The 20765-nt window shown below is 51.0% G+C and overlaps 1 protein-coding gene and 1 pseudogene across 5 annotated transcripts in view; both read right to left on the bottom strand.

The window, feature by feature from the left end:
* Positions 1-674: 674 nt before the first annotated feature.
* On the bottom strand, positions 675-8019 carry LOC149325232 (uncharacterized; annotated as a pseudogene).
* Positions 8020-18317: 10298 nt separating this feature from the next.
* Positions 18318-20765, bottom strand: part of LOC149325230 (solute carrier family 41 member 1-like) — a 147376-nt gene continuing 144928 nt past the window's right edge. For all 5 annotated transcript variants that reach the window (XM_089562846.1, XM_089562844.1, XM_089562847.1 and 2 more), the window contains one exon: positions 18318-19411. In XM_089562846.1, the coding sequence (XP_089418972.1) occupies positions 19235-19411 (177 nt within the window). In that variant the 3' untranslated portion in view covers positions 18318-19234. The remainder of the gene's footprint in view (positions 19412-20765) is intronic.

The following is a 20765-nucleotide window of genomic DNA, read 5'->3' as shown; positions in this document are numbered from 1 at the left end:
ATGGTGAGTAGGACAGCTTCGTGGTCCGAAATTCCAGGTACTATTTCGTAATTTGTATCTGCGCCTATTGATCCGCTGACAAAAAATAGGTCAAGGACTGACTGAGAACTGCCCTGAATTCTTGTGCTTTGTTCCACAATTTGCAATAAATCAAAGGAAAAAGCAATATCCAACATTGCTTCACCTAAAGCGTCATGTTTTTCAAGTGAGAACGTCGACCAGTCTATATTAGGTAAATTAAAATCACCTGACAATATAATGCGATCACCAAGTTTGACATTCGTGTACAAATATTGTTTGAGATCGTCTAGAACGGAAACGGTAGAACTAGGGGGCCTGTTCATTGCTGCAAGAACATATCTAACATTTCCATAGTATGCTTTACAAAAAATACACTCTACATTGGGTATATCAGACATTGGGAAAATTCGCAAGGTTGACTTAAAGAGTATGCTAACGCCTCCACCTCTACCATCACGGTCTTTTCTGTACGAACTGTAGCCAGGGGGTACAAACTCACTGTCAAATACTGTGTCGTTAAGCCAAGTCTCAGTCAAAACCGCAATTTCTGGATCGTGCAAAAGCAGAAGAGCATCCAACTCAGCAGTCTTGTTTAGAACACTCCTACAATTAACATTTAATATTTTCAGGGTCCGAGGTTTATTAGTGAGAAGTCAGTTTGATTTCTTTTTAAGCCTGAAGCGAGAACCTTTCGCTTCGTCCCAACCATATAGGACGTTATCAACGCTTAGTTTATCGAATAATAACTTTGCTTTGGCTCCTTCGTCTCTCTCTTCTTCACAGCTTTTCCATAATTGTTTACGTATTTCTCGAACTCCTTTTGAATAATCCTCAGCTATTGATATGCCGGAGTCTTTGAGCTCATGACATGATTGTAATATTGATATTTTTTCACGAAAATCGAGGAGTTTTCACAGGTCGCGCCTTGCTTGCTTCCTTTTTACCCATTCTATGGCATCTTTCGACGACACTTACCGTTAAACCCAGCTTTTCCTGAAAAACACCATTTGTTACTGTCGTGTCCGGTCGCTGTGTTGAATGCAGCGAAAGACGCACACGGTACTTTAAGACTTCGTTTATTTAAAGCCGATGAGGGTGCGACCAGCGTCGACCGAGGCAGGAGCCGAACTGGCCGCCCGAAGAAAGGAGGGAGTGGAGAAGCGTCCACGGCAGGGAGTGGCTTCCCAGAACAGGAGGAGGGTGCGGGGGCGCACCGTGGGGGGGCATCCGGCGACAGCGTGCGACGAGGGGCAAGCGGTCGTTAGGAGGAGGATTGAGTGGTCGTTAGGAGGAGGATGCGAACTGTCGTTAGGGGGAGGACGCGGGGGCGCACACACAAAAGCAACAAGGGGACACAACACTTCCTTCCCCCTTAGAAAGTTGCCTGGTATCGTGCAGGGGGTCGGCGCTCACGCGTGGAGGCGCGCTGGCTTTGTGCGCTCGGGGGAGAAACACTTGTAGGCTGGCTGTTGTTCGCTGTGTCTCCTAGGTCTGTCCTGGGCGAAGTCTCTTCTTCCGGGAAGAGGTGCCAGGCTATGTGGGAAAATGGTGCACGTGTTCTCTCCGCTGACGGACAGCTCTCAGACGGCGTCGTAAATCTACGCAGCTGGTTGAGATGTCGGCGTGCTACTGTGCCATGTATGTTGACGAGCCAAGAGCGCAGGCCTATGCGTCTGACAATTGTAGCTTCCTCCCAGCGTGGCTTTTTCAGAAACTGTCGGGCGAGGACGCGCTGCCCCTCATTAAGCGTGCCGCAGCGCGGAATTGCTTTTTCTTCCCGGAACGTCTCTGCCTTTGGCTCGGGGAGGATGGCTGTGAGCTGGGTTCGCATTTCACGCTCGAACATCATTTTCGAGGGGGTCTCGCCTGTTGTGCTCTGAACCGTCGTGTGCTGCTTGAAGAGAAAGCGCGCAAGGCGGCGCTGCAGCGAGCCTGTCTGATCTCTTTCAAGGGCGCGTTTTAGCTCGGCTACGTGGCGCTCGGCTTGTCCGTTTGTCGCTGGGTGGTAGGGGGCCGATGTAACTGATGAGATCCCGTTGTCGCGATAAAACTTGAGGATCTCCGCAGACACAAACGGTGTTCCGTTGTCCGACACTACCTTGCGCGGCAGGCCGAACGTTGCAAATAGTGATCGGAGGTTGTCAATGACTGCTGCCGAAGTCGTCTGTCCCATTTGCCTTATCTCAAGCCACTTTGTGTAGGCGTCTACGACCACAAGGAAAGTGCAGCCCTCAATTGGTCCTGCAAAATCAATGTGCAGTGTGTGCCATGGTGTGTCTGGCTTTTCCCATTCTGGGACAGGAGCTTTCGGCGGGGCGCTCCGGCTGCTCTGGCAAGGCTTGCATTCTCGCACCACTGTTTCGATGTCGTTGTCAATGCCAGGCCACCACATGTAGCTTCTGGCGCACTTTTTCATTGCAACGATGCCCCGATGTCCGGCGTGGATGAGAGACATAGCTTGTGCGCGTAGTTCTCTCGGCATCACAACTCGGGACCCAAATATGATGCAGCCGCGATGGGTGCTCAACTCTGTAGCTCGCCTGCGGTAAGCGTCGAAGTTGTCCCCTTTGAGTTTATGCACGTTGCCTTGTTGAACAGCTGTGTAAACTAGCCGGAGAGCTGCGCACTTCTGCGTAGATGCTGCAACTGTGCCTGCTGTAAGCGGAGGTTCTGGCAGTGCTTCGAACATCAGAACGTCTCCTGGTGGAAATGGTTCGTCAACAGTTGCGTCTAGTGGCAGACGGCTTAGCGCATCGGCGTTTTGATGTTTACTCCCATTGCGGTAGACCAGAGCGTAGTCGTACGCTGAGAGTTTGATGCACCAACGTGTCATTCGCGGAGACAAAGTTGGTGGCATAGGCCTTTGTGGTCCCAGAATGCCCAATAGCGGTCGGTGATCGGTTATAAAGGTCACCTTCCGGCCGGCAATGTACTGGTGAAAATGTGTCGCCGCGTAGACGATGGCTAGCCCTTCTTTGTCAAGTTGCGCGTAGTTGCGTTCTGCTTGCGACAACGTACGTGAGGCGAAGGCGATGGGAGCTTCCCTTCCTTGCTCGTCAGTTTGCGATAGAACCGCGCCGACTCCGTACGGTGATGCGTCGCAAGCCAAAAGCAGAGGCTTCCTTTCGTCGTAGTGGCGGAGGACTGTACATCTTCGAATCAGGTCTTTCAGGGCATCGAATGACTGCTGATGGCGTGGCGACCATGTCCATGTCACATCTTTCCGAAGGAGTTGGTATAAGTCGTTGGCCACGGTAGCTCTTTGTTCCAAGAACCGGTCGTAGAACGTCAAGAGTCCGAGAAAAGCCTGTAGCTCCTGCTTGTTTGTTGGAGCTCGTGCTTCTGTGATCGCTCGCACTTTGTCCTCGGTAGGGTGAATGCCTTCCGCATCAATTCGGTGTCCCAGAAATTGCACCTCTGGCACCGCAAAACAGCACTTCGATTTGCTTATGCACAAATTAGCGTTTGCTAGCCTTTCGAGAACGAGCTCTAGGCGCACTGCATGCTCTTCAGTGGAAGTGCCACTGATGATGACATCGTCAAGGTAGACACAAACTCCTGGGATGCCCTGAAGCACTGTCTCCATGAATTTTTGAAATATGGCCGGGGCTGCAGCTACGCCAAAAGGCAGTCGCTTGACTTTGTACAAGCCTTTCAGTGTGTTAATTGCCAATAATTCAGCAGTTGACTCGCTCACCTTCAGCTGCTGATACGCCTGGGTGAGGTCCAATGTGCTGAAGACTCTTGCGCCACGCAGTACACTGAATACTTCTTCAGGTGTCGGTAGCGGGTAAGAGGACGCTTTAGTCGCAAGATTGACGGTGCTCCGGTAGTCTCCGCAGAGGCGTATGGTTCCGTTCTTCTTGCGAACTACGACAAGTGGTGTGGCCCATTCTGAATGCTGCGTCGGCTCGATGACACCTTGCTGCTCCAGTTTGTCCAACTCTTTTTCAACTGAATCTCGGAGAGCAAACGGCACCGGCCTGGCCTTCAGAAATTTGGGTTGCGCGTTGTCCAACAACTCCAGTGTGACCGGGGGCCCTTCGTTTCCTGGAATCTCTTCCGAGAATACTCTTTCGTATTTCTCTTGCAGTTGCTCAACCATGTTCTGGCTCGGCGTCTGGTGTATGCCGCATATCATCACGCCTAGTGGAGAAAACCAGTTTCTCCCTAGAAGGCTTGATCCTGTGCCCTTCACAACAAGCAGAGGTAGCGTATGGGTCTGGCCGTTGTAGTTAACCTGCACGTTGGCAGAGCCCAATAGTGGCAGATTCTGTCCTGACCACGTTCGCAGGTGCGTGTCGTCTTGTTGCAGGGCGGGTGCGTCAGATGGCCATGAAGTTCGGAACGTGTCCTCACTGATCAGAGTACAGGCTGCGCCGGAGTCCACCTCGAACTTAATCAGCTGGTGATGTACGCTTACTTCTGTAAAAATCTTCGGTCGCGTGCCGAGATTCATGGTGTTCAGGTCGTACAACACAGATGGTGTTGCTGATGTTGTTCCATGGGGATCAGATAGCGGCGTATTCTCTGAGGCGTTGACGCTGTGATTAGGCTGGGAAGGTGACTTTATCTTGGCAAGTCTCCGTTTCGTAATGCATGCTCTTTCGATATGCCCTCGCTTGTGGCAAAAATTACACGTGGCTGACTGGAATCGACATCCCTGGGGGTTGTGTTGGTCGTCACACCGCCAGCAGCGTTGTGCCTTTTTGACCGATTTTACAACAACAGAAGGCTTGCGCACCTGGTTGCTTGTCTGGTGTACCGGCTCGGTGTTCCGGCGAATCCCTCTCTGCTGGTGACCGGCGCTCTCCGCTCGAACGGCGATGTCGTAAGCTTTGCTGAATGTGAGGTCCTTCTCAGCGAACAGGCGCTGCTGCAGTGACTCGTCACTCAGTCCGCACACAAATCTGTCGCGTAACATCACGTCCAAGGGAAGCATGGTGGTGTTAGCAGAAGAAGCTGCGTCCATTTCCTGCCCGGTAGCTGTTGTCGACAGCGTTCCAAAATTGCAGTCGGCAGCGAGCTTCTTGAGCGCTGCTACGTAGGCGCTCACTGTTTCTCCTTCCAGTTGATCTCGTCGTTGGAAGCGAGCCCGGCTGTAGACCTCGGATGGCCTTGGGTCGTAGTGCTTTTGCAGCGCTTTTACGATGTCGTCGTAAGACACTGCCGCTGGTGTGCTTGGCTGAATAAGGGCGCAGACTGTATCGTAGGTCTGCTCCCCGCACAGCGTCAGCAGGTTGGCCCTCTTCAAGGCTGGGTCTGTGATGTTGTTAGCTTCAAAGTAGAACTGAAGACGTCCAACCCACGATGACCACGATGAGCCGTTGAATTCTGGTATCTGATTGGGAAACCCTCGCGTAGCCATGGCTTGTCAATAGCGTTGCGTAGCGCGGGTCGAATCCACTTTCTCGTCGCCACTGTCGTGTCCGGTCGCTGTGTTGAATGCAGCGAAAGACGCACACGGTACTTTAAGACTTCGTTTATTTAAAGCCGATGAGGGTGCGACCAGCGTCGACCGAGGCAGGAGCCGAACTGGCCGCCCGAAGAAAGGAGGGAGTGGAGAAGCGTCCACGGCAGGGAGTGGCTTCCCAGAACAGGAGGAGGGTGCGGGGGCGCACCGTGGGGGGGCATCCGGCGACAGCGTGCGACGAGGGGCAAGCGGTCGTTAGGAGGAGGATTGAGTGGTCGTTAGGAGGAGGATGCGAACTGTCGTTAGGGGGAGGACGCGGGGGCGCACACACAAAAGCAACAAGGGGACACAACAGTTACTTTCTCTTCCAGTTCATGGTTAGACTCAATGCTGTCCTCCTCTATACCGTAAATGATAAGGTTATTTCTTCTACCTCTGTTTTCTAAGTCATCCATCTGGTTTCTAACTAAAGTAAGCTGCCCGTGAAGTTCTGATATGGTAGATTCCATATCTTTCACCTTCGTGGCTAAGACATTTAGGCCGGATAATTGTCTCTCAATACCGTCAATCCGCTCAGTTAAAGAGGAAAGCTTGACTTCTATCTTGTTCTGTGATGCCTGTAGGCCCTCCATTGTTGAAGTAATCTTACCCTGGCCTGCTTGTAACTCCGATAGCATCTCTTTTCCAGTTGGACCAGGATTTGCTTCAATATCGCCACAAGACAACGCATCTTTCGATAATGTAATAACACAAGACAGAAAGCACTGAAAGCTCAGTGGGCAGGGCAGCAGCACTAAAAAACGATCGTCACTTCGATAACAATGTTCATATTTGAGATTACCAACCTGAAGTGCAAAGCAAAAGGGATTGCTTAGCATGTTGCCGTGTGTGCTGCTGACATGCCCACTGGCGAAGAAAAGCTCCGGCGGTAGATTTATAGTCGATGGATGTGCCACGTGACATGACGTCCCCGATGTCGTCAAAGGTGTGGAAGCTGATAGCCAAGGTTGGTCTGGTTCAGTGATGACTCCGTCGGAAAGCTGTACTGCTGATACGGCATCGAATCCTTGAACATGGCTCGCACGTGTCGCTTGATACCACTCACGCGGCGCTTGCAGGGGTCCGAGAAAGACCTGAAGTGCAAAGCAAAAGGGATTGCTTATCATGTTTCCGTGTCTGCTGCTGACATGCCAACTGGCGAAGAAAAGCTCCGGCGGTAGATTTATAGTCGATGGATGTGCCACGTGACATGACGTCCCCGATGTCGTCAAAGGTGTGGAAGCTGATCGCCAAGGTTGGTCTGGTTCAGTGATGATTCCGTCGGAAAGCAGTACTGCTGATACGGCATCGAATCCTTGAACATGGTTCGCACGTGTCGCTTGATACCACTCACGCGGCGCTAGCAGGGGTCCGAGAAAGGCCTGAAGTGCAAAGCAAAAGGGATTGCTTATCATGTTGCCGTGTCTGCTGCTGACATGCCCACTGGCGAAGAAAAGCTCCGGCGGTAGATTTATAGTCGATGGATGTGCCACGTGACATGACGTCCTCGATGTCGTCAAAGGTGTGGAAGCTGATAGCCAAGGTTGGTCTGGTTCAGTGATGACTCCGTCGGAAAGCAGTACTGCTGATACGGCATCGAATCCTTGAACATGGTTCGCACGTGTCGCTTGATACCACTCAGGCGGCGCTTGCAGGGTTCCGAGAAAGACCTGAAGTGCAAAGCAAAAGGGATTGCTTATCATGTTGCCGTGTCTGCTGCTGACATGCCAACTGGCGAAGAAAAGCTCCGGCTGTAGATTTATAGTCGATGGTTGTGCCACGTGACATGACGTCCCCGATGTCGTCAAAGGTGTGGAAGCTGATAGACAAGGTTGGTCTGGTTCAGTGATGACTCCGTCGGAAAGCAGTACTGCTGATACGGCATCGAATCCTTGAACATGGTTCGCACGTGTCGCTTGATACCACTCACGCGGCGCTAGCAGGGGTCCGAGAAAGACCTGAAGTGCAAAGCAAAAGGGATTGCTTATCATGTTGCCGTGTCTGCTGCTGACATGCCAACTGGCGAAGAAAAGCTTCGGCGGTAGATTTATAGTCGATGGATGTGCCACGTGACATGACGTCCCCGATGTCGATGTCCCCGATGAAAAAACGCTGAATCCACTAAACTACATCAACAAAAAATGTATATCAGGCAATGTAGGCGATGAAAGTCCAGGAATATGACCATGAAAGGAACAACGAGACAAAACAGGCGATAAATTATACCAAAAAACGAAGTCAAAGGTCAGATGAAAGCAGATGAACGCAATAGTTTTTTTTAGTTTATAATTTGTACTCACAGAAAATGCGCTTGACGGCAACACATTTATTGACGAAGGAACATAGAATGCAGAATCTTTTCACAATACCACTGTCCTTGTGTCTAACTCATTTTTTCATCCCTCTCAGCACGGTATTAGGAAGTCCTATTCGTGCGAAACACAGCTACTCTTATTCACACACAAACTTGAACCAATTTTAGACCTGTCGCTCTATCGCCGACTGTACGCCCTCCTGGATTTCGCGAAAGCATTTGATAAGGTCTCCCGTCATTTTTGTCACAAAAACTGCGCACGGTAGGATTAGACACCGACATTCTAAAATGGTTCCAAGTTTTCCTTGCACATCGTAAGCAGTTTGTTGCAGTCCACAACGTTAATTCCATCGCTCACCAGTTCTTTCCGGTGTTCCCCAAGCCAACGTCTGCTTTTTCTTATATTTATCAGACTTTCCCAGTAATCTTTCTTCTTCTGTACATCTTTTTGCCGATGACTGCGTTCTTTTTCAGGAAATAACAAATGATAGTGACAAGCACATGATTCAGTCTGACTTTAACGCTATCTCATCAAGGTGTAAAACTTGGAGTATAAACGCTGAATCCTGACATTCTAAAACTTGTGCGCATTTATCGTGTTAGTAGTGGTTTTCCCGTATATATTCTTAACGGTGCGTTACCTGAACCATTTACAAAATATTGTCACGCGTGGCTCAGTGCGTCAGGCACGGTTGGGCGCGTCAAAGTAGGCGACTGCAGCGGACGTCGGTACCAGCCCAAAAGCGGAGCATTCGTTTGCCACACACTTCCGCTCCTTTCTTTTCTCAAGGCGAGCTCGCGCGCATTAGGCGCTGTCGTGTTTCCACGAGAACGATGACGACGAATGGACGGTGTCATTACTCCCCGGCACAAAGAAGCATCGTCCCGATGCTGGGAGTGAGTGGAGTGGTCGGAAGGACTGAACGGGATTAGTGGGCGAGGCTACCACTCGTGATAAGGCTTCAGGCGGACCACGTGAACCACTTCAGGGCACGGAGACCGTCGGGACTTCTGAACTCCATCGGGAATGACCTCGTAGTTGAGGTCACCCAATGACCTGACCACGCGGTATGGTCCGAAGTAGCGATGGAGGAGTTTTTCGCTGAGTCCTCGTCGCCGAATAGGGAACCACACCCACACACGGTCGCCAGGCGCATAATGGACGTCATGATGGCGCCGATTGTAGCGATGTGCATCTCGAAGTTGTTGGTCCTGAATTCGTACTTTGGCCAGTTGGCGAGCCGCTTCGGCGAGTTCCAGGAACGTGTAGGTATCAGTGTGAAGGCTAGAGTCGTCCAGATGTGGTAACATTGCGTCGAACATCGTCGTCACTGCACGGCCGTAAACGAGGTGGAATGAGGACATCTGCGTTGTTTCTTGCATGGCTGTATTGCAGGCGAAGGTGGCATAAGGGAGCACTTCGTCCCACGTTTTCTGTTCAATATCGACGTACATGGAGATCATGTCAGAAAAGGTTCGGTTCAGTCTTTCAGTCAACCCGTTCGTCTGAGGGTGGTACGACGTTGTTCGGCGGTGGTCGGTATGTCTGTAAACCAAGATCTCCTGGAGCAGCTCAGCCATGAACGCAGGGCCTCTGTCAGTGATCAGCACTTCAGGTGCCCCATGGCGGAGTACGATCTGATGCACGAAGAACTTGGCGACTTCTAAAGCGGTGCCGCTGGGTAGAGCTGACGTTTCTGCAAAGCGGGTAAGGTAGCCCGTCGCGACAATTATCCATTTGTTGCCAGAGTTCGAACGTGGGAACGGATCCAGCATGTCCATTCCTATTTGTTGGAAAGGCCTTGTGGGTGGTCTAATGGGCATCAAGAACCCAGCTTGTTCGGTTTACGCCACCTTGCGACGCTGACAGGCTCGGCACGTTCTGACGTAGTGAGTGACATCAGCACGGAGACGAGGCCAGTAGTAATTATCTTGGATTCGGGCTAGCGTACGGGCTATCCCCAAATGTCCAGAAGTTGGTTCGTCATGGGAGGCTTGGAGGATTTCATTGCGCAGGCTAGTCGGTACGACGATTAGGTATTGCGTATTGTTTGGAGCGAAATTTTTCTTGACCAGAAGACCATTGCGGATGCGTAAAGATGACAACACGCGCCTGAAAGCGCGCGGGGCGGTCGTGTTGCTGCCGTTGAGAACTTCCATTACATCTCGAAGTTCGAGGTCGGCGCATTGTTGGTCAGCGAGGCAGGAGGCGCTGAGAGCACTCAGTAAGATGTCGTCATCATTACAGGCGTCTGTAGAAGGATCTACTGGGGCGCGGGGCCGACAATCGGTGTCAGAGTGCTTGCGCCCGGATTTGTACACGACAGTCATGTCGTATTCCTGGAGCCGCAGACTCCATCCGACGAGGCGAGCGGATGGGTCTTTGAGGCTTGCGAGCCAGCATAAAGCATGATGATAGGTCACCACCTTAAAATTTTTGCCGTAAAGGTACGGTCGGAATTTCGAAGTGGCCCATACAATGGCAAGGCATTATTTCTCGGTAGCAGAATAGTTTGATTCGGCTGGTGACAAACACCGACTTGCGTAAGCGATGACCCGTTCTTGACCTGCTTGGATCTGGACCAGGACAACACCTAAGCCGATGTTGCTGGCACCAGTATGGAGCTCCGTGTCAGCGTTTACGTCGAAGTGAGCCAGAACGGGAGGCGCCTGCAGGAGGCTTTGAAGACTGCGGAATGCATTTTCTTGAGCGGCTTCCCATCTGAAAGGTGTGTCCGTCCTTGTTAGGCGCGTCAGCGGCTCGGCAATGCGAGAAAAATCTTTCACGAAGCGACGGTAATACGGCCACAATCCAAGAAAACGGCGGACAGCTTTCAAGTCTTGCGGCGGCGGAAAATGGGCAATAGCTGTTGTTTTTTTCAGGATGAGGCTGAACACCGGCTTGATTCACAACGTGCCCTAAGAACTTCAGCTCTCTATACGCAAAGTGGCATTTCTCATTTTTGAGCGTGAGTCCAGAAGACCTTATTGCTTGTAGGACCAATTCGAGCCGGTGAAGATGCTCCTGGAAAGTCGGGGCGAAGACGACAACATCGTCAAGATAGACGAGACACGTCTGTCATTTTAAGTCGGCAAGAACGGTATCCATGAGGCGTTGGAAAGTTGCCGGTGCAGAGCATAGTCTAAAGGGCATGACCGCAAATTCATATAGGCCATCTGGAGTAATAAAGGCTGTTTTTTCACGGTCCCGCTCATCGACCTCAATTTGCCAGTAACCTGACTTGAGGTCCATCGAAGAAAAGTATTTCGCGCTACAGAGGCGATCCAGAGCGTCGTCGATCCGGGGGAGAGGATAGACATCCTTTTTGGTGATTTTGTTTAAGCGACGGTAGTCTACACAGAAACGCAATGTTCCGTCTTTCTTCTTCACAAGGATGACTGGCACTGCCCAGGGACTCCGGGAAGGACGAATTACGTCGTCGCGGAGTATTTCCTTGACTTGGCGGCCAATAGCGTCGCGTTCAGCGGGAGACACTCGGTAGGGGGACTGTCGGAGAGGGTGCACGTTATCGTCCGTAATAATGCGATGCTTCGCTAGGTGTGTTCGTCCAACACGCGATGATACCGAGAAGGTGTCGCCGTAGCGCAGAAGATCTTTAACTTGTTGTTGCTGCGTCGGGGAAAGTGCTGGATTGACGTCGAACGTGAAACCAGTGACTGGGCTCTGCTGTTCCGACAACGACATTGTGGAAATACTGAGTGTGCTGCTGACATGGGCGATGGCATTGACGTGAGCCACAACGGTTTCCACGTTCAGATGTTGGTATGCACCACCGAAATTGCTTATCAGCACTTGTGTTGCTCGATCGACGAGATTAACTACTCCTCTGGCGACAGCAAGGCTCCTGGCAAAAAGCAAGATCTGGTTGCCTTCCGCGACGCCTTCGAAATTCCGCACAGTCTTGGCGCCGACAGAAACTACGAGACTCGAACGAGGTGAAATGGTGACGTGGTCATCCAGGATGCAAAGTGCGGTAGTATGGTCTGAATCTCTGTGTATTGTGTTCTCTGTGGAGAAACACACGGCCTTTGACTGGAGGTCGATGACCGCTCCATTCTCGGTCAAGAAATCCATTCCGAGAATGGCGTCATGTGAACAATTTTCGAGTATAACGAACGTTGCCAGGTAGGTTGCGCCTTGAACTGTTACTCTTGATGTGCAAGTCCCGGTCGGTGTAACTAAGTGACCCCCGGCTGTACTAATCTGTGGGCCCACCCACGGAGTGGTGACCTTTTAAGGCGAAAGCCTTTAATTCCTCATCGTTGTAAGCAGCAGTTGTCGACAGAAAATGTCACGCTTTTCAGTTGGTCGAAACGGTCGTGACGTCAAAGTGCGCGAATTTCAAACGGGGCCAATTGTACTTAGGTTAGTAACCATGCAACCAATTAAAGGGATCGTATCCCTTACGGATACGATCCCTTTAATTGGTTGCATGCGATCCCTTGGATGGATGCGATCCCTTTAATAGTGATGCTCCAAGTAAGTTTGACTGCGTTTAGTTAATTGCTTACTTAACCAATTAGTCTAAATAACCTTTCTAGTATGACCAGATAAATAAATAAAACCGAGCTTGGGAATCGAACCCCGGTCTCCGGAGTGCGAGTCGAGTACGCTACCACACCGCCATGCCAGCTCGATGGTTTGGAATGAACAAAGATGCGTCTAGTGAATACGGTGTCTTCGTTCACTCCCATCTTCCTCCCTCCCCGTTATGGCGAGGTTTAGGCGTCTACCGAGATACGAGAGACAGATACATTTCCTTTCCTCAAAAACCAATTTACCGACGAGCAAGGCGTATTTGTCAGCGTTTCAGATTGGCCCAAATTGTCGTGACGTCACCACGCGCGAATTATGACGGGTGTCTACCGAAATATGTGAGACAGTTACTGCGCAACTTCCTTTCCTCAAATACAATTTTCGACTAGTGTCTACTGAGGTATGTGAGACAGCTAATGCGTAATTTCCTTTCCTCAAATACAATTTTCATTTCCTTCACTACGGCCCCTCTTCCTTCTTTCACTCACACTTCCTCCCTTCCTGTACCGTGCGGCTCAGGTGTCCACCGAGACGACAGAGAATTACAGCCCCATTTCCTTTCCTTAAAAAGCGTTGCGTTCAAAGGGCAACGCATCGCGCCGAACGAGTGGTGGCGTTCGGTGGACTCCCTGGCAGCGCTACAACACGCTGTCGCGTTCCACTCCTAAAGGCGAAGCTTAAGCGTCATTAATTGGCAGTTAATTAATGCACCAACAAAATGTGAAGTGAACAATCGCGTAGCAGAATGCATCACTCAGGCTTTCGCCTTTCACCACTTTAGCCGCTAAAGTTCCTCGTAATTTTTTCAGAGTTGCGGCGAAATTTTCACTGAGGATAGAGTAATACGCCCGTGTAGACGAGTGCAGGGACGTCTGTTCCGTCGAGGGAAATGCTCAGGTTTGCTGTCGTAGACGTCGTGTGAGAGGTACGGTGCGGTGTTCGGTCACGGCTGCGGTGCGGCGCGGGTTCGCTTCGATTCGTCAGGTGGCATTGACGTCGAGTCGGCGTATCACGGTTTTGGACGGCAGTCGGTCGTGGCATCAGGTGGCCACCTAGTTGCGGCGTAGGAGGGTCTTGTATATTGCGTCGATGAGCAACCTCCCCCTCTAAGGTTGCTGCTTTTAGTTTTCCTGGCGGGGGCTTGGCGACCTGGGGGGATGGCGACGTGGGGATGGCGACCTGCGTGTCCCGCCGGCAGATTCGGCCAGATAGTCGTTGATTTCCCTGGGTCGCGGCCCAGGCTGCGGACGGGGTGCATCGGCAGGGAACCCCTGCAGGCCCATCTGACGATACCTGCAATTGCGGTACAGGTGTCTCGGCTCACCGCAGTGATAGCAGAGTGGACGGTAGTTGGGAGTGAGCCAGGTGTCACTTTTACGGGGGGAATACGCTGGAGCAGGACGAGCAGGTGGTGGCGGCCGTAAACGGGCCGGGGTTTCCTGAAGGCGACTCGGCGACGGCGGTGGTGCGCGACGAGCAACAGCGGCGTATGTCATTAGCGGTGGGGCTGTAGACGGCTGAAAGAGAGCTGGGGTTGTAAGCGCATGTTGCACCTCTTCCCGAATAACCTCGGAGAGGGTAGAAACCGTTGCCGCAGGCGGCGTAGCCGGGAACAGCTTCTGGAGCTCCTCGCGAACGACAGCGCGTACGGTTTCGCGGATCACGTCAGCAGTATTGATTTCAGTAGCTGCCGCAGTTATGGCGAAAGGCTGACGCTCGTATTGCCGCAACCGCATATCGAGTGTCTTTTCCATGGTGGTGGCCTCCGACAGAAATTCTGCTGCCGTGTTCGGTGGTTTGCGGACCAGTCCGGCAAAGATTTGCTCATTTACACCTCGCATAAGGTACTGAAGTTTCTTCTGCTCGGCCATATCCGGGTCAGATCGACGAAATAACTTCGTCATCTCTTCGAAGTACACAAGCACGCTTTCATTTGTGAGCTGAATTTGAGACTGAAGGAGCAGATCGGCCCGTTCTCTTCGAAGCACCGTGGTGAAATCCTTCAGGAACTGCTCTTTAAATACAATAAATACATTCCACGTTGTTATGGACGACTGCCGGTTCTGAAACCACGTACGAGCTGCGCCCTCCAGCGAAAAGAATACGTGTTGAAGCTTGGAGTCATCCGCCCACCTGTTGTATCGGGCCACGAGTTCAAATTTCTCCAGCCTGTCTTCTGGGTCTTCGCCTGGAGAACCTTGGAAGATCGGTGGCTCCCGAGGCTGCTGCAGCACAACGGAAGGTGCACTAATCGTCGTCTGCATGCCTATTTCGGGCTGGACGGTCGTCGACGATGGCGCTGGACGAACCGATTGGGTCGAACGAGACTTCAGGAGCCCAAACTCGGGTTGAAGGCCTTGGAGCCGGCGGCTGCTGTGGTGTACAGGCGTCACCTCGATGGCAGATGGCCCTCGAGGACTTGAATCCCTGCTTGCTGGGGGAGTCCGAGGCATGGAATGCGTTACCCAGCACCTCCACCAGATGTCACATGTGGTTCAGTATGTCAGGCACGGTTGGGCACGTCACACGTGGTTCGACTGCAGCGGACGTCGGTACCAGCCCAAAAGCGGAGCATTCGCTTGCCCCACACTTCGGCTTCTTTCTTTTCTCAAGGCGAGCTCGCGCGCATTCCGCGCTGTCGTGTTTCCACGAGAACAATGACGACGAATGGACGGCGTCAATATAAGTACCTCGGAATTCATATGAAGACTAACCTTAGCTGGCACGCACACATTGAATGCATGATTAACGAAGCTAATCGCATGCTCGGATACCTGAGACATAACTTGCACGCAGCCCCAACTCACATCAAACTTCTGCTCTGTAGTACCACACTTGTGCGCTCACAACTAGAATATGCGTCACCAATCTGGGACCCCGGTATTAAGAGTTTGATCGACCTACTGCAAGTGGCACAACGCAAATCAGTGCGCTTTATCCTCCGACTTTCAGCGTGCATCGATCCTAACTGCTATGAAGGCTACCTTGGGACTAACTTCACTTGCATCACGATGCGAACTTGCACGCCTGTTCCTTCACAAAATGTTTCATTACGAGTCCATTCGCTGCGAGTTACTTCTTCACCTTCATATATTTCACGCCGCACAGATCCCATACATAAGGTAGGCATTTCTACATGCAAAACTAAAACCTTCATGGATTCTTTTATTTCTCGCACGTTATGCGACTCCAACCATCTTCCTTCTTCAACTGCCACAATTTCTTACCCTGTATTATTTCGATCTACTGTTACCGTTCATAATGTATTATATATTGTGTTGATCACTTTTCTTATCTATATTTTGGTAATTTATTGTTCTCTGCTCTTTTTTCCATTGTCAGCGTTATGTATTACCCACTCCCCTCTGTAATGCTCGCCCTGAGGATAAAATAAATAAATAAGCATTTGTTTTTGCCGTCTGCTCGAGTTTAGTTAGTGTAATTATTGGTTTTCGTCATGAATGGTTCCCTTTTGAAAATGCTGTTAAACCAGTACAACGTACCGATGCCGCCTGCGTTGTCGGTATTTGCGTCGAGGCTTGGAGCTCTCGAATTCCGACCAGTGGGAGGCCGCATTGCTCAGTTCCGACTCGGACACACAGATACGGGTTGTGACAAGAGCCCTAGAAGTCGCCGAACGCCACGGGCTCGTAGCCACTTGATGGGGCTATAGCCCCACACCGTCTGCTACTTTTGTCGGCGGAAATAAAGTTTATCCTTCTCGCTGCCTGTGCCTAGCTTTATTCTCCGAAGTTTTTTATATTTAATTAACCTCCAGTGCGTTTTTCGTAAATATTCCAGACGCAATCGCCGTTGTTCGCTTCCTTGAGTGGTATCTTTGTTTTCGTATGTGAGCATGCATGTGACTTCCACTGACCTAGTATAAGGACTTGCTGTTCGTATACTTGGTTTGGCATTGTACAAACTATGCATTTCTTATTTTTACATTACTCTGCAGTGCGAATCGCTTTGTAAAGCACACGCTTCTACTGACTTTCATGGAACGAGGATTAGTCAAGCTGTTACTCGCTCTTTTCTTTCACATATACAAATGTAAACACATAAAATGAAAAAATGCGACGATCTACAGCGTGACGCGACAAATGTGTGTTAAAACTTTTTTATTGCGCACACTTGTCATAAAGGTATAATGTTTATTCGCTTTATACTATATGAAATCATGTAAGTTATTTTCGGGCAGGAACTGGAGAATGCTCCTGCCCTTATTGTTGTGGGTAAACCACTTGGAGAAATTCTCCTCCCTTGTCGGCATTAGTCCCCCAAGAAAGAGTTACAACTTAGCAGAATTAGTTGTGCATTTCGCTATTACACTAATGTCCTTCCCATAGAGTCTTCAAATTAGATTTCGCCTTGGGCTTCTGGCGAGTGGGGAGGGTATAATGGTCGGGTGGTCCCCAGAGGAGGCTTCTCGAGTGGAGGAGGTCGGGGGTTATGCACCCGCCGGATGGTGGCCCGGAGGAGACACCTTCCATGCCCGAAGTGTGCCCAGATCTCATCCACTGGAGGCGCCGAGGGTGGAGGATTCGGGCGCGGACACACACACACAGCACAGCTTTTTCTCCGAACGATGTTTGTAGTGCTGAGTAAAATAGTTACAGTGTGAAAGCAATCGAGATCAAAGATTTTATTCATGTGCCCAATCGGAGGTTGTGACGAGTTTTCATGCCGCTGCTGTCTACATAAAGTTTGTTAGCCGACTGGCCCGTACTTCCTTGAATTGCTTAAGCTTTGGAGCCAGTGAATTCCTGGCGATGCAACTTCCTTCTCAACGGACACGGCGCCTACCAAGCTTAGTTACTGTACCCTCGCGCTATTCCGCTCGCCATGTTAAGAATATGGCGAAACGCCTACGTTAAAAAAGCAGAAACGTAGGTAGAGCTTTACACAACAATTTTCAGCCCAACTTTTCCTTTCAGTAACATAACAAAGCCATCACGGCATAACTAAAGGCCAAAGGGTCTTCAAATGTTGGGAGTCTTCTCACCACAGAAGAGCTGCTTGAAGTGTGGCTTGAATGCTCCGCTACACGGAGCATTTAAGGGGCATTCATTCCACTACGTGTGCACGCTGTGGCCTGAGGACCTCTGACGAGAAAGCGTGGGTGAGGAGTGTACATACTTGCACGGTTCAGTGAAGTGCGAACAGTGGGACATGTAAAAGAATCTATGGTTTCTGAGCAGGCTGTCGACGTACCAAATGCACAATCCAAACCGAAGGTATCGCTCCTTCTGTTTCTCTAAGTTCGGATACATTGCGCCGGAAACAAAGAACCACGCTCTATCTTATAGCATTTTAATGCCAATTTCTGCTGCCTTAATACTGCCATTAAGATGTCCCGACCGAGGGATGAGCAGCGCGGCCCGCTGAAGACCTTGACCTGACTCTCACAGGCCTTGAGATGCCTTTTTAGCACGAAGTTTCTTGTGCTTGCGGAAGGGAAAAAAAATGTTCCAGGAGAAGACAGCATGTCCTAAGTATAAACCTTTCCATCAGGCGAGTAGTATGTCGAAACGCCCCCTCTGAACTGTTGCAAACCGGTTCCACTGCCATTTCCACCACGCTATTGTGGGGTGCAGGCAACAACCCAGTGAGCAATGTGGAGACGCCCAAGAAGCCCTTATTGTGAAGGTCTATAAAGCGTGTTCTAAATTCAATGGTCGCTACTTCATAACAGGAGATATGTGCACAAGGATACAAGAGGCAAGGTGCAAGTTTTCGCGCTGACTAAGCAACTAATACCCACCATAGCGGAGCACCGAATACAGTTCGAAAAAGGAGAGCGTAAGTCCTCACATCTCCTGAGGAGGTCACCTGCGGCCACTCGACGTAGTTATGCAGGTGAGTACGCAGTGTCTTCTTAAAACACGGTTACCTTTGCCACGGCATAGGAGGCGCGGAATTTTCCCTCCTTTCATCTGATACAGAGATGCCTGAAAGGACTCAGGAGGGCGTAAGTTTTCAAAATCGCATTTATTATATCAACAAAGTGTAGACAGACACTGTACAGAAACGCATGCACATACACACGCGGAGTCATATCAACTGCACGCGCAAAGGCGGCATCCACTCGTCACAATGAGCTAGTTCAAGCGCATTACTGAAGCGCGTCGCAACCTTGCCACGTCAAGTTTTATCACCGTGCCTCACCAGATGGAGGTGCTATGCAAACCAGCACCTCGATTCGCACACACGCACACAGGGGAATCGTGCATGCCTCATTTCCCACTAAAAGTCACCAGTGCAAAAGGAATGATTTGTTTAATGTAAAATCTAGGTGAGAGCAGACCGCAAGGACTTAGAGGAACGCTTCGGTCGAGGGCCTGACGAGGGGTTCAGGCAAACAGCGCTGAACACATCCATTCTTTTGCCTCGCGGAAGTTGTCCTTGCACACACGTCTTTCCCTTAGCCTCATTATTTATAGCTAGTGCGCCTTAAGAGACACGGAAAAGTAAAACCATATATAAAACTAAACGTAAGGACCGCACATCACGGGAGCCATTGTTCATTCTCCTGAAATAGTCATGGACAGTTCGGCAAGTCGTTAATAAAAAATGAAGCTCGACGCCTGCTCTTCACGGCAAGTGTCGGCTGATATCACATCCGAGTCGCACGCAGACTCGGCAAGGGCAGGATATAGGGGGCGCCACTCGGCGCGGACCGGTAATAATCGTGAGCAGTAAAATCACCGTGCTGCCTAGGAAGCTAGCCGACCCGTACGGTCGTCACCATCACGGCTCAGCTGTGCGCTGCGCACGACGGTTGCGTATGGAAATCTGCACGTCGATGTCCGTCGCGCGCTCACGGAGCATGGTTTCATCCCTCTGCTGCCGAGTCCACAACGTTCTCTTCGGACTGGGCGTCCGCTGCTCATAGCTCGGTGTCGACGCCCAGCGGTGTCATGAGCGCGAACACGGCGGCCAGGAAGGCGGTGCCCAGCACGTCCCCCAGTGCGGTCACGTACGGGATGGCCGTCGAGTCGGGGTCCATGCCACGGCGCCACAGGAAGCGAACGATGCGCCTCGTGGCCAGCAGCAGTACGGCCACCTGCGCAAGGGTTCAGCACTCTCAGCGGGGCCCTGCGCCACCTGTTAAGGCGAAAGCCTTTAATGCCCCATCGTTGTCGACAGAACGTTGTCAACAGGAGGAGGTTCTCAGCAGAAGGTTGTCAGCAGAGGTGTCATGCTTTTCGGTTGGTGGAAATGGTTATGACGTCAGAGTGCGCGGATTCGCAGTAATGAGGTCACCCGCGGATGCCTGACGACCCCTTTTGGAGCAGATGACAACTAAAAAAATAGTTGTCGTCCGCTCTGACAGGGGGCGGAAGGCGTCCGTGGGTGACCACATTACATACCTCATTACTGCGAACAAAGCCGTGGATACAACCGTCAAAGTCGGGAGTCAAAGTATGTAGTTGTAATGTGTAGTCAAATAAAGCACTAGTACAGCAAAAACAGCCTCGCAGTCAATTCCAAGCAGTGCGCCAGGAAAGGCTTTCGCCTTGCAGCACTTTAGAGAGCCAAAGTGCCCCCTGAATTTTTTTTACGATGGCAGGTTAGCGCGTGCGCTGTGGCCATTCGAGAAAAGGTACAGACGCGGTCAGTGTGATGTGCAACGCATCAAAGGAAAGAGCGGTTTGCGCTTTACAGAAACAACGTGTGTCGCGACATATACCACAGATATCTTGTCGGCTGTCGCCTAGGGAACCATCGCCGTGCTCTGTTGAGCTGCTTCGCAAATGATGCTCCATCCATATCCAGATTGCTGCAAGTCATACTGACCGCTACTATGGATGGGGGCGCCGTAATCTCGAGTAGCGTCACCCACCTGCGACTCTTACGTCTGCTGCCATCGCACAGCCCGCAGGCATTTTTGCAACTCACTTCCATCGAAATGCACCAGTAGCGGGTGGGATTCGACCTCATGACCTTCGGGTAGCAGCCGAAGGACAGTGTCGACAAGGCACCACGACAGGTATTGAAGTAAAGGGACGTGTTAAGCATTAGTGCCACCTCTGCATAAATGACCGCAAGTGAATGTTCCTCGTGTTAAATGCATTACCCGTCTGCATACTTCTCTGTAGCTGCCGCGCTTCTGGCGAGAAATGAGCTGGTGCTAGCACCCATCCCATCCTTCCACGAACGACGTTAATGGATATCAACATGCCAGTGAGTGCTAGCAGAGAGAGAAAGATAAAGAGGAAAAGGGAAGGCAGGGTTGTTAGCCAGGAGGTTGTTCTGGTTGGCTACCCTGCGCTGGGGAACAGGGACGATGGGATTGAGAAGGGAGAGAAAGGAAGGGCGAGGGGCGCAATCACAATTGGCCCCTCAAAACAGTCGCTCTCAGGAAGCAAAACAGTGCCTTGTAGGTCTTGAGGGCAGTCGACTGCTGTAGACAAACG

This window comes from Amblyomma mixtum, chromosome 10 (genome assembly GCF_055824585.1).
Source record: "Amblyomma mixtum isolate Tamu chromosome 10, ASM5582458v1, whole genome shotgun sequence".
NCBI classification, from domain to species: domain Eukaryota; kingdom Metazoa; phylum Arthropoda; class Arachnida; order Ixodida; family Ixodidae; genus Amblyomma; species Amblyomma mixtum.
Note: the sequence above shows the minus strand (reverse complement) of the source record. Positions and strands in the feature narration are given on the sequence as shown.